This window comes from Lycorma delicatula, chromosome 7, assembly GCF_047948215.1.
Source record: "Lycorma delicatula isolate Av1 chromosome 7, ASM4794821v1, whole genome shotgun sequence".
NCBI classification, from domain to species: Eukaryota; Metazoa; Arthropoda; class Insecta; order Hemiptera; family Fulgoridae; genus Lycorma; species Lycorma delicatula.
This window is the reverse complement of record NC_134461.1, coordinates 81,860,519-81,873,070: the sequence shown is the minus strand read 5'-3', so window position 1 is coordinate 81,873,070 and position 12,552 is coordinate 81,860,519. Positions and strand designations below refer to the sequence as shown.

The 12,552-nt window shown below is 27.8% G+C and overlaps 1 protein-coding gene across 1 annotated transcript in view; it reads right to left on the bottom strand.

Moving 5' to 3' along the window:
* Positions 1-315: 315 nt before the first annotated feature.
* The window catches only part of LOC142328320 (uncharacterized), a 73,715-nt gene continuing 61,478 nt past the window's right edge, over positions 316-12,552 (bottom strand). Inside the window, exons 14-18 of the mRNA XM_075372026.1 lie at positions 6,035-6,201; positions 5,615-5,821; positions 3,433-3,648; positions 1,054-1,166; positions 316-646 (exon numbers count right to left, since the gene is read on the bottom strand). Of these exons, the coding sequence (XP_075228141.1) occupies positions 416-646; positions 1,054-1,166; positions 3,433-3,648; positions 5,615-5,821; positions 6,035-6,201 (934 nt within the window). The 3' untranslated portion in view covers positions 316-415. The remainder of the gene's footprint in view (positions 647-1,053; positions 1,167-3,432; positions 3,649-5,614; positions 5,822-6,034; positions 6,202-12,552) is intronic.

Here is a 12,552-nt window from a genome sequence, read left to right as displayed (position 1 = left end):
GGTGGAAACGTTCCTTACTTTCTGAATAGCCCTCGTATAAGTTGTGATAAATTTTCCATTATTATATATCACATACTGTAACAAAATTGTGATATTATATTATCATTAATCAAGTTAAATATTTATTTAAAGATCAGGATGCTCACAATAATTACTACTGTGAATGATGTATCTATTAGTAATAAGTTATGCAATTTACATCCCTGTAAGCTATAAGAACAGCATATAAGGAAATTTTATTTAGTTTTTTTGTCATTTGTAATTATTTGGTATAGTCTGTGGTTAAATTTATATTTTAAACAGAAAAACAAAACATTTTGTGAAAAAAAAATCTTTATTACATTAATTAATTTTTATTATTAATATTATCAGAAAATGGTTTGATCCTTTTAATTTAAAATATTTTTATTTTTATTTACAATCTAAATTTGAACATTGGTACTCCTTTAACCCCCAGATTAGTGACTTTATGTAAACATCCCCTTATGCCATTATCTGCCAATTTTTGATAGGTTTCTGGATGACAGTTTGCTGTTGTTACGTACAGCTCATCCAGATTTGGACCACCAAATGCAACTGATGTAACTGCTGAAGGTATTGATATCTTTGAGAGTAATTCCCCTTTTTTTGGATCAATTTTCAATATCTACAACAAACAAAATTGCATTATTATAATTGTATTTTTTTTCAATCATAGAATAGCTTATTCTTAATCTATACAAAATATTACTTCACGTTTTTATCTTATCTGCTTGTAAAATTGTAAATTAAAAAAAAAAATCTTGATAAAAAACAATTAAAAATTATTATTTTTGTAAATATTTTAAACTTGTAATTTGCTTTGTTCTTGACTAAAAAATTTCTTTTCTGGAAGGATTATTAATCTTTAAGAAAAATATCATTTTTAGGTAACAAGAGTTTAAGTCCACAAGTATTATGACTGCTGTTCTGTTTAAAATTTAATGAAGCCCTAATGTCTAGAAGATTTAATAAAAGTGTTTATATTTGATACTTGTAATTACATTAAAATTTTAAAACTAGTAATCTGCTTACTTGTTGACCATTGAAGTTAGCAACGTATAAATTTCCCTCCGCATCAATTGTCATGCCATCTGGAAATTTAGGAAGGCCATTTTCCTCCAAATGAAATGCTGTTTTCTCATTTGCTGTATTGTTATAAGAGAAAGAATACATATTAAATAAAGATAAATATTTTATTATAGCTACAAAATTATTCTAAAAAACAGTTATGTATTTTTATGTACAATGTTGAAACTTTTATTTTCTGAAAAATAAATTATAATAGGTCATCTCAGCAAATATTTGAGGAAGATTTTGAATGTGGAGAGGGTGAATATTTTCCTGCCTGAAGTGTTTCAAACAGACTAATGCACACTTCTTTGTTTTCACTTACCCCATTGATTGCTCAAGTTAATCAAGATAACTTGCATAATTTGTAAATGGTTTAAAATATTAGTACAGTACACTATGATATTCAGTTAAATCAAATAAAGCAGTATTTGTCTCATTTCATTTACTAATTTTGTAATCTTTTAAAAAATTTGTATTTAAAAACTATTTTTGTTAAAAATTTTACACTAAAAGTTTTTATTTTTTATTTTAAAAGGCTTTCTCTACCAACATACTTCACAAAATAAGTTATAATAAACATCCAGATTATTATGAGTTCCCACAATTATTTGACAGAAATTGATGATTTGTAATCAAGTAAAAAGGTGTGTTTCATGATAACAATTAAAGATAGAAGCGTAACATCTGTGTGCCGTTGAACTGATGTGTATTTTGTTGAAAAATTAAACAATCTTTCCCAAAAAGTATTTTTTATTTTTGCATGAATTTATCAAACGCCCATCATCATAACATTTAAGTACTAAATTGTTATTTATTCAAACACAGATAAATTTAAATATATTAATTCATTTTAAAATTACAGTTTTTAAAAGTTAAATCATTGGAATTGCCTTACCTTTAATTTTAAAAATTGGTTGATAAACTTTTTTGCTTGTACAATGTTTGTTCAGTTTTTCTAAACAAACACCAGCAATAGTCACCTATCATTCCAGTATACCATCTTCCTTGATACCAATGCTCCAAGGTCACAATATCTTGATGGAAACACTCTCCTTGCTCATTGCTTGCAAAGCGCAAATTTTTGGGAAAAAAGTGTAGGAAATAATTTTTAATGACATCCTACATCCTAAATGTTTGTAGTTTTCTAACAGCTTATTAACCAAAAAAAAACATAGTTTTTATCTTTTCTGTTGCCTAAAAAAAAACAAAAAACAGTGTATTTGAAGGACTTCCGTGCAGTTAGTTCATATTCACTAAGTTTATCGTCAAAAGTTGAGTCCTTAAGAAGTTTCTTGATTTGCAGACTGATAAATATACCCTCCTTGAGCTTACCATCACTCAATTTAAGAAAATCTTTTTAAATGATTAAATCCTGGTCAATTTTTGTCCAGTGCCTTTACAAAAATTTTCTGAGTTTTGTGTGAAGTGTGGGCAATATGAATTTTACCACTTTCAATTAATAATAAATGCTTTACATTTTTTTCACTAGTCACAAAATTCTGCCGCAATGGCCAGTTCTTTACATAGTAATGACTTTCTGAATCCATGACTTTCCAAAAGACAAAGAAACTAACAATATTTTTTAAACCCACTTTGTAAACCAAGAAGTAACGCAACAACTTTCAGATCACTGAAATTTTGCTACATATGTTCTTTGAATTTTATTGTTTCTAATATTCCATAGTACCATACGTTTCTTTCATGTTGACTGCATGAGCTAATGAAATGGATGGCCATTTGTTACCATTATGCAATAAAGCTGCTTTCATGCTTACTTTGCAAAACATTTTTACAAATTTACGATTTACATAAAGCCTTTATGTGGTAACACAATTTCAATAGCATATTTGAAATCAGCACCCAAATTACAGTGAGATTAATCTTTACAATTAGATAAATCTTTTCAAAAAAAGAAAAATAAAAGATAAAAAAAGATAAATCGATGAGAAGTTACAGTGAGATAAATCTTTTTTACTACTAGTTCTGTACACCATGATTCACTTACCTTCTTCAAAAATATCTTTTCTTAAAGTTAAGTTATGGTAAACAATAAAATAATAAAAAAATTAACAGTTCAGTGTCTGATTAATTAGCACTTAAGGAGTTATTAAATGTTTAAGGCAGATTAAAGATCACTTGCTTCACTTAACCTGTTTTATGCTTTAAGATGAGAAGGCACATTCAGAGTCATTTCTAAACTCCTGTGGGCAGACCCATCTCTGTGCTGTAACTTACTAAGTACAGTTGTTATTAAGTTTGTTTATAAATTTATATTTAATATTAAACAAGTGATGCATTGCTGAGTTGGTTTTTTTTAATAATTATTACAAATATACTTACAGATATTTCCTGATTCAATATCATAATCATATGAATTGATACAAAATTTAAATGAGTCTATATAGTAAAACGTTTTGTTATCTAAACTCCAAGTTAAACCATTTGGAACTTTAATTCCATCAAGATGTTCTGCAACATTTTTTCTCTTATCAATACTATAAAGTTTCCCAACTGCTGGATGATTTTCATTTAACTCGATCATATTTGCAGTTGAACCTGTAGAAAATTATAATTTTGAAATATTTATTGAGTATAAGCATAAATGTTGTATTTCAGTTTAATTGTAAATAAGATAATGAACTGCAGAACTTAAGAGTGTAGCTAGGCTTCAATCTGCCATCCTTCCACTTGGAATTACATGCAATTAACTCTCTGTTTCACTCATACACTTATAATTGTTTTTATGAAATTCTGTGAACAGAATAGAAATGAATTTTGCCAAGAAGTACTTTAACAGGACATATTTGTATGTTATAGTTCAAAGGAGTCATTTTTCTACTTATAAGATAATCATTTAACTAATTTGAAGTGGCTAGCAAATTTCATATTAAAAAAAATCCCTTGAAGATTTAATAATTAGAATTCCAAAAGAATGTATTTGCATATTACTCAAAAAGGAAAATGTCTGTGATGAACTTCAATTCACTTTAATAATATACAATTTAATAATAATAATTTAATTTAATAATATACAATCAGAATTAAAATTGCATACCAACAAGTTGTTGATCAATTCTTCAAAGTGAAAGGATTAAAAAAATGTTTAATTTGTTTTATGGGTAGTTAGATATTTTTTGTGTGTTTTTCATTAAAAACTCTTAACAAAAGTTAACAAATCTTATTTTGTATAAAATTGTATCATTCCAATTCCCAGTAGGTTTATTATATGTTGCAGGAATCTGTCTCTGTATAAAATTCTATATTATGCAATAAACAATAAATCTGTATTGAATTTATAAACGTGTTATGGAAAAATAAACTAGCAATTTTAATAAGTTCTTTTTTCTTTAACTGGCATTATATTAATTAACATAATTAATTGATAATGAATTGATTTAATTAATTTAATTTATTCGCTTAATAAATTGAACTAATAAAATTAAATAATGTAACAAATAAATTAAACTAATAGTAATAAATAAATGAAATTATTAAATTAATTATTGTGTGTAAAATATTTGTTAAATAATTAATGAAATATTTATTTGTTAATTCTCTTACCAGTTTATGTTATTATAATTTTGGTTTAAAATAGACTGTTATGTAAGATAAATATGATTGTGCCATAGCAGTTAAATAATTTTTTGTACGATTTAAGGACATTTAGCACCCTGACAATTAAATTTTCAATTCATTACATTTTTTATGTTATTACTTTAGTTAATTTAAGGCTAAATGTCTATATAGTCAAGTAACCAGTTTTGCACCATAAATTTATATTTTTTATATATTATCATTATATATAATTTTATTTAAAATGTGTCTAGGATGTTGAATTAATACTTAAAAGTTACTTTTATTTAACTCAACAGAGAAAGAACTGATCTGTCAGAACTATGCAATATTACAAAATCTACAATTCAGATAATTCCGTTTTTTCCAAAAGGTAAGCATGTCTAAACTTAACTGATCGATGTTCTCATGCAATAACTTAAGCAGTTCATCAAAATCACTTATCCCTCCTCCTTTCTCTCTTCTCTCCTTACGTAACCAGGCAACCATACCTGCGTATGGTTGCCAGGTATACTTGCGTCTAATCCAGCAAGTTCATCAGACTTCTCAACTGAAGCAGTAACACCCACCAACTTGTTTAAGAACAGCATTGTGCTGTACTTAAAAAACAATACAGCTGTAATTAAAAAAATAAACAGTATATTTTTTTATTTATCTAATAGATAAATAAAATTATACACATCTCTATCATGTGTAATTATAATTGATAATAATTCTTTGGCCTTGATGTATTAAATTTTCTATTTCTCTATGAAATTGTGTTATAATACAGCAAAATTATACATATACCTACCCAAAACTATGACTAATAAACATCTATAGAATAATATTATCCTTTGCAAAATAAAACAAAAGAATTCTAGCCTGCAAAGTGAAATCTGCACTATCATAACTTTACTTTGTATTTTTTATTTTAACATAAAATAAAAATAAAGGTAATGTATAATACCTATCCATAAACGTCCTTTTGCATCTACTTTTCCATCATTTAACACGTTATCACTGCCTTTTGGTCCCAGACTAGCAATTATTTCAGGTTCTGATGTTTTAGAACTTTTACCATCCCATGTAATGATTGCAATATCATTTTTTAAACTTATTATAAATGTATCCTTCTGTCCTTCTACAGGAATTATAATTGATGCTGTACGTTTTCCTGTAATTAATAAAACATTAAATTTATGTTAATGAAAATAAAAAATGCATATAAAGCTAAAAAAAAATCATATTATTTTTATTATATGATAGTTAATTTTTTTTTATATAAGATCAAACAGATTAAAATTACTGCACTTTGTGTTATTTAAATTTAAGAAACTCATTTGTTTCTGAACCTTTTATTTATAATTAAAAACATAATTCCACTTACCATCTCCTATTATTGCAGAATAATGTTCATTTGTAGAGGGTTTGTAACTATGAATTCCAACATTACCTAAGTCAACAAAATAGAGTGTTTGTGTAAGAATATCCCAATGCGGCCCTTCTCCACAGAACAGTGGTTTTGTTACTGCCTCAACTTTATACGACATGTTTCTGAAATAGTTTACAATATAGTTAATTATTAATAAATAGATTAATAATTTTATGTAATGTGTCAATGATGTGTAATGTGATGTGTAATTTATTATATTAATATTTTTAACAATATTCAAATAATTTCACAGTAACAAAAGATAATAATTAAGTTTGTCATTATACAAATCAGATTATAATTGTTAAGTGTCTTGTTCTCACTTTATCTATAATAATACACATTTCATTAAAAGTGTTTATTTTCAAACATTTTCCCCTATTGAGAGGTAAGCAATATGTATTGAAGGACATTTTTCTGTAACTACATAAATGTAGTATCAATACAATGTTTTTATATACAAAGCTAAGTAAGTTTTACAAAATGTAACTGCTGTAATATTATGTTGGAACTAATATATGCTGTAAGCAAAAAACACGTGAGTTGATTTGAATTACCATTTCTTTGTTTTTAATTTTTTAACAGTTTTTATAAGTTAATTAATTTAACAGTTTTATTGATAATTGCGGCTACATTTTTGTGATATTTTAACGGATAACCTTGTAGGTTATTCTTTCATAAAAAACGTTTTCTCAAGTCGATTACAAATATTTTTGTAATATGTTTTAGATTATGAGTTCAGTTGTTGTTCCTAAGTTAATATCATAGATAAAATGATTAAATGTCATACCTTAAAGATATTTTGTTTTGTTGTAGTTCTTGATACAGTCTACATCTATTCTTTAGTTATGGAACTAATTTAACTAATGAATGACGGAACCATGTTATAGTAGGGATTTTAAACGGGAGTGGGAGGCAAAAGATAAAATTAAGACAAGTTTGAATATTATTTTATAATTTCTCAGAAAACCAAGCACTTGTAATCTTGGGGATTTTATAATAGTATCAGATACAGTTCTTTCAGCTGTAATAAAAGTAGTAATTCTAATTAATACATTTGTGGTATTAATAAAAAAAAAATTAAAAACTAATAATAATGAATAAAGTCGTATAAACGGACTTAATTTAAATCGATTATATTTGCCATCAAAAGAAAATGTTTAATAGTACTCTAAATTTTTTCTCAGACATTTCTAGTACGTACCTTACCGAACAAAACTAATGAGTCTTTTCTAACTGAATAAAATTGCTTGTTATATTGTTTAATACACCATACATTTTTTGCTTCGTAAATAATCTGTTTAGGATGAAGTATAAAAATCTTTGATATAAATGTGAAAAAATAAAAAAAAAGTTTGCAAGAGTGAGAAAATGTGATGTACTGACAATCGATGCTACTGAGAATGTGCGTTAATGGGCTCATGGTAAGACAAAACCAGAAAAAATGTAAAGAAGTCTCATTGGAAAGTCTCTCGTGTTATAAATGTAGGTACAGGTAGGATTACATTTTTTTATATCTATTGGATTGAGTGGATTTTTAGTTGAGTATGATGATGCCGAAAAACTTCATCGATTGATAATGGAAGTTATATTTTTGTAATAGCCCTACCTGTTTCGGCTACAAACTTAATATATTATAATTAATCTTTTGGCAATCAATTTTTGCAAAGTGAAGATCTTTTTTCTTTGTTTTAATTGATGATTTTATTTAACTGACTTTTTTAATTAGACTTTTGCGTCTATTATAAGTTTTTCTTTACCTCTTCATATATCTGTCGACATTCACGTGTTCTAGGTAGTATTTACTGGGATCTGGTACGTCTTTAAAAAATGCAATAATTGAATATTGTATAACGTTAGCCGACGTTATTAATTATTTTAATTAAAATATTAAATAGGTAATTCAATCTTATTTTTAATAATTATATAACATGCGTGGGATGTTCAAATTCAAAAGGTTCGGCAGTTTATTAAACATATCAAAGCCGAAGTATTGTGCTGAATTATACGAAATAATTACGTTGCTGTTTTGAAAGAGCCCCAAAAGATATTATACTTTATACGAAAATTTATATACGCAAAATAATGATGTAAAGCTGAGCGAGTTTATTAGACGCTTCAGGGCAATAAAATAGAGCTTTTATTTCCTGTTGATAGCCAGGAAGTTCAATTTTTTAAAAATACGAATATAAAGAGTAAACATTCCATAGGTATGATGATGTTCTAAAACAGTATTATTTTTTCTCATTTTTAAAATAACTATATGTTATCATTAACAACAAAGTACGAAAGTAAAATCAATACCGGGTTGACAGTAATTTTATATTAGGTTATTATTTGTATAATTTGAGATTAGTTCAATCGGTGTTGGAGCTAGTCGATTAAAAAATTAATTTGATTTAAATAAATACAAGAACTGTTTCGAGATAATTAAAGAATAACATAATTTTAAAAATTTAGTTTTCTTGGACTGTAAAATCTAAAAATTGTGACTTCTTATAATTTTTTTTTAATACCAAACTGATAACTAGCGATTTGTGTACAATTATTATTTTAAATTCAAAATGAATTAATCTTAAAATAGTTTTCGTGTATTTAGCTTAATATTTTAACCTAAAATGTTTAATTTTTTTACATTTTAAATGATTAATATAAACTTTAATCTCTTCTATTTTCTATATTATAATTTTTATCCCCTATTAACTGAGAAAAAACCAAATTCGTGATGATGTCAATGTCACCAGGATGGAGGTTGCTCAGATTTTTTTTTATGCTAGGTGAAAAGTGAATGCCAGGAATAAATAAATTGCGTCTAATTTGAGCAGCATGAGTAGTGTAAAGAAAATGTGCAGGAGAGAAGATCAAAATATTATTTTATGATTCTGCTCAAAAATAGGTGTATTAGTAAAAGCCCAAAAGTAAATGCCTATGTGAAACTTTGGTACAACCTCTTATGATTTACAATACAGAAATATGGATGCTTTATAGATGCATGGGGAATAATAAGGAGGAATTATAGGCCTAAAAATAAGACTGAATAATGGAGAGTATTAAAAGGAATAGTGAGTTTGAGGCTTTGTTGGAAGGGTCATAGTTATCAAGTCATAGCTTCAAGTAATAGTTAGGTTCATTAAGGCTCAAAGAATGAGAGCATGTAGAGAAGATGATCCCTACTAAACTATATAGAATCACTAAAGGTAGATAGATATTAGATCATCAGATGAAGAAGGGCAGACCAAGGAACAAGTAGTCGGATGAGGGGAATTGGGACTTGAGAATAAAGGGGAATTATGTTAATATGGAAGAATGAAAGGTGTTCATGAAGGAGGTCAAGGCTCATCACTGCCTGTAATGCCATAAAAGAATGATAATAATGTATTTTTATTTCATCAGTCATGTCTGATTAATGAAAATGATTCAATTTTTATAAAATTTGCTATTGATTATTTATTTACTTTTAAATCTACTCAACCGTCACTTTTTCAACCACTGATGAACGAAGATTAGGACAAATCTTAAAATAATATTTTTGTTTTCCACCTGTTTATTATTAACTGCCCTGTTTTTACCAAGTAGTAATGCTTTTTATTTTTATTTGAATTATTTGCAACAAAATTCAAATATCCAGTTTCCAAAAGTAAGTGGAGCAGTAAAGGAAAACAAATATTACAAGAGGTAGATTTAAGATTATTAAAGAGGTAGATAATTGAGAATAAAAGGTTTTTGAAGGTTATTTATTTTATGAGTGGAACAGTAATAAATTGATTTGTTTGAGAAGAAAACAATTTATCAAGAATTCAGTAATACCTTTCATGATTTTATTATTATACATTATTATGCAATATCTATTCACTTTTAAGTTAAACAATTCAAAATCCAAGAATTACACTTACCGTTTTGTATAATTATGGTTTTTTTTATGTTTTCTTATGATTATTTAAAGTTATTTCTCTTTGAAAATTAACTAAACAGTTTAATAAAAAATTAATATAACAGTGTAATATATTTTTCATACTCATTGACCATGAAAAATAATGTAATATTAAATTTGGATATTCTTATAGTTATTTGTGATAGATCAGTTTCATTCATTAAAATTATTCATTTAAAAAAAAAAAAAAAAAACATTGTATAAACTCCATTAAACAGCAAACATATTTTATTAAAATAAATTAAAAAAAAAATTGCACTTCAAAATGAATCTGAAGTGCTTTATAACAAAAAAATTTGAAAAAATGTCAAAATTAGCATTAAAACAGACAGAATACTTATATTGTGAATGTGGATTAAAAGTAAACCCTTCTTTTTCAGAGAAAAATTATAATAATTCAATTATTTGCTTTAGATTTTGAAAATTGATCCAGAAATAAAAAGATTACTTTCAAAGATATCATTATCACCAGCAGTATTATAAGATATTATTAATGAGCAGTTATCATTTGTTGATCTAAATCTGGATGAGCTATACATAACAGCTAATCTTCATCCAAAAAACTTTCAGAAATGGATTTTTATTTAGTCACTAATTTTATATGTAAATAATGACAAAAATGTTTTAAATAAATAAAAAAAATTAAACAAGTTTTTCAACTATAATGATACAAAAATTAATTAATCTCACAAATAACTTTTTTTTCACAAGTTTTGTTGCTCTGTTTTAAAAATAAATGTAAACAGATAACAAAAGATTCTCAGAACTCCTTATGTAAAAATAAAATTTGTTTAAATGCTGTTCATATAGATTATTTCAAGGCTGTACATTATGTTAACTTAAGTATACTCAAAACCATTAGTCAAAGTAAACTCAACTCTATTAGTCACACACACACACACACACACACACACACACACACACACACACACACACACACACACACACACACACACACACACACACACACACACACACACACACACACACACACACACACACACACACACACACACACACACACACACACACACACACACACACACACACACACACACACACACACACACACACACACACACACACACACACACACACACACACACACACACACACACACACACACACACACACACACACACACACACACACACACACACACACACACACACACACACACACACACACACACACACACACACACACACACACACACACACACACACACACACACACACACACACACACACACACACACACACACACACACACACACACACACACACACACACACACACACACACACACACACACACACACACACACACACACACACACACACACACACACACACACACACACACACACACACACACACACACACACACACACACACACACACACACACACACACACACACACACACACACACACACACACACACACACACACACACACACACACACACACACACACACACACACACACACACACACACACACACACACACACACACACACACACACACACACACACACACACACACACACACACACACACACACACACACACACACACACACACACACACACACACACACACACACACACACACACACACACACACACACACACACACACACACACACACACACACACACACACACACACACACACACACACACACACACACACACACACACACACACACACACACACACACACACACACACACACACACACACACACACACACACACACACACACACACACACACACACACACACACACACACACACACACACACACAATATGCAGCAATCATAATACAGTATTTGAGCAAATAATATAAAACAATAATAGCAAACAATAAGCAATACCTTTCATTATACATAGGTAAGGTATGGTACCTTGACTAAAGAGTCCCTGGGCTTCTGGGTAGGGGTTGTAAAAATGGATTGGTGCCCTTTCATGACAAACTAGAGGTATAAGAAAGGGAAATAGTTGAAAAATAAAAATATCAATGAAATGAAATAGAAACTAGACTTTCACGTATTTTTTTTAATGTGTAATCTAGTAATTATTTACTACACAAGTTTTTAAAATAACAAAATAAGATTCTGTGTATAAGTAGGCTAAAGAGTTACATGAGGTTGATTCTGATAATGCAGTATTTAGGTGTTTAGTCAGAAATATATGGACTGTAAAAATATATTAAAGAGCAAATAATGGTTCTGGCTATTTAGTTTAGTAGTGATAAAATGTAGGTTGAATTTTAAGAAATGAAAATAAAAGAAATATAGATTGAGAGAGAAAATTGTAAGTTAAATTTGAACCTAACATACTTTCAGCTCTAGAAGTTATTACAAAACTTTTACTTTCATTAGAAAGTGAATAGATAAATTTGTAAACTTAAAAAATTAAGACAGAAGAGAAGACTTGTTTGTTGATAACAAACATTTGATAATGAAAAATGTATTTGACTGATGAATGCAAATAGTATAAAAACTTACGCGTTAGTAAAGGCATTTTTGGATACGTTA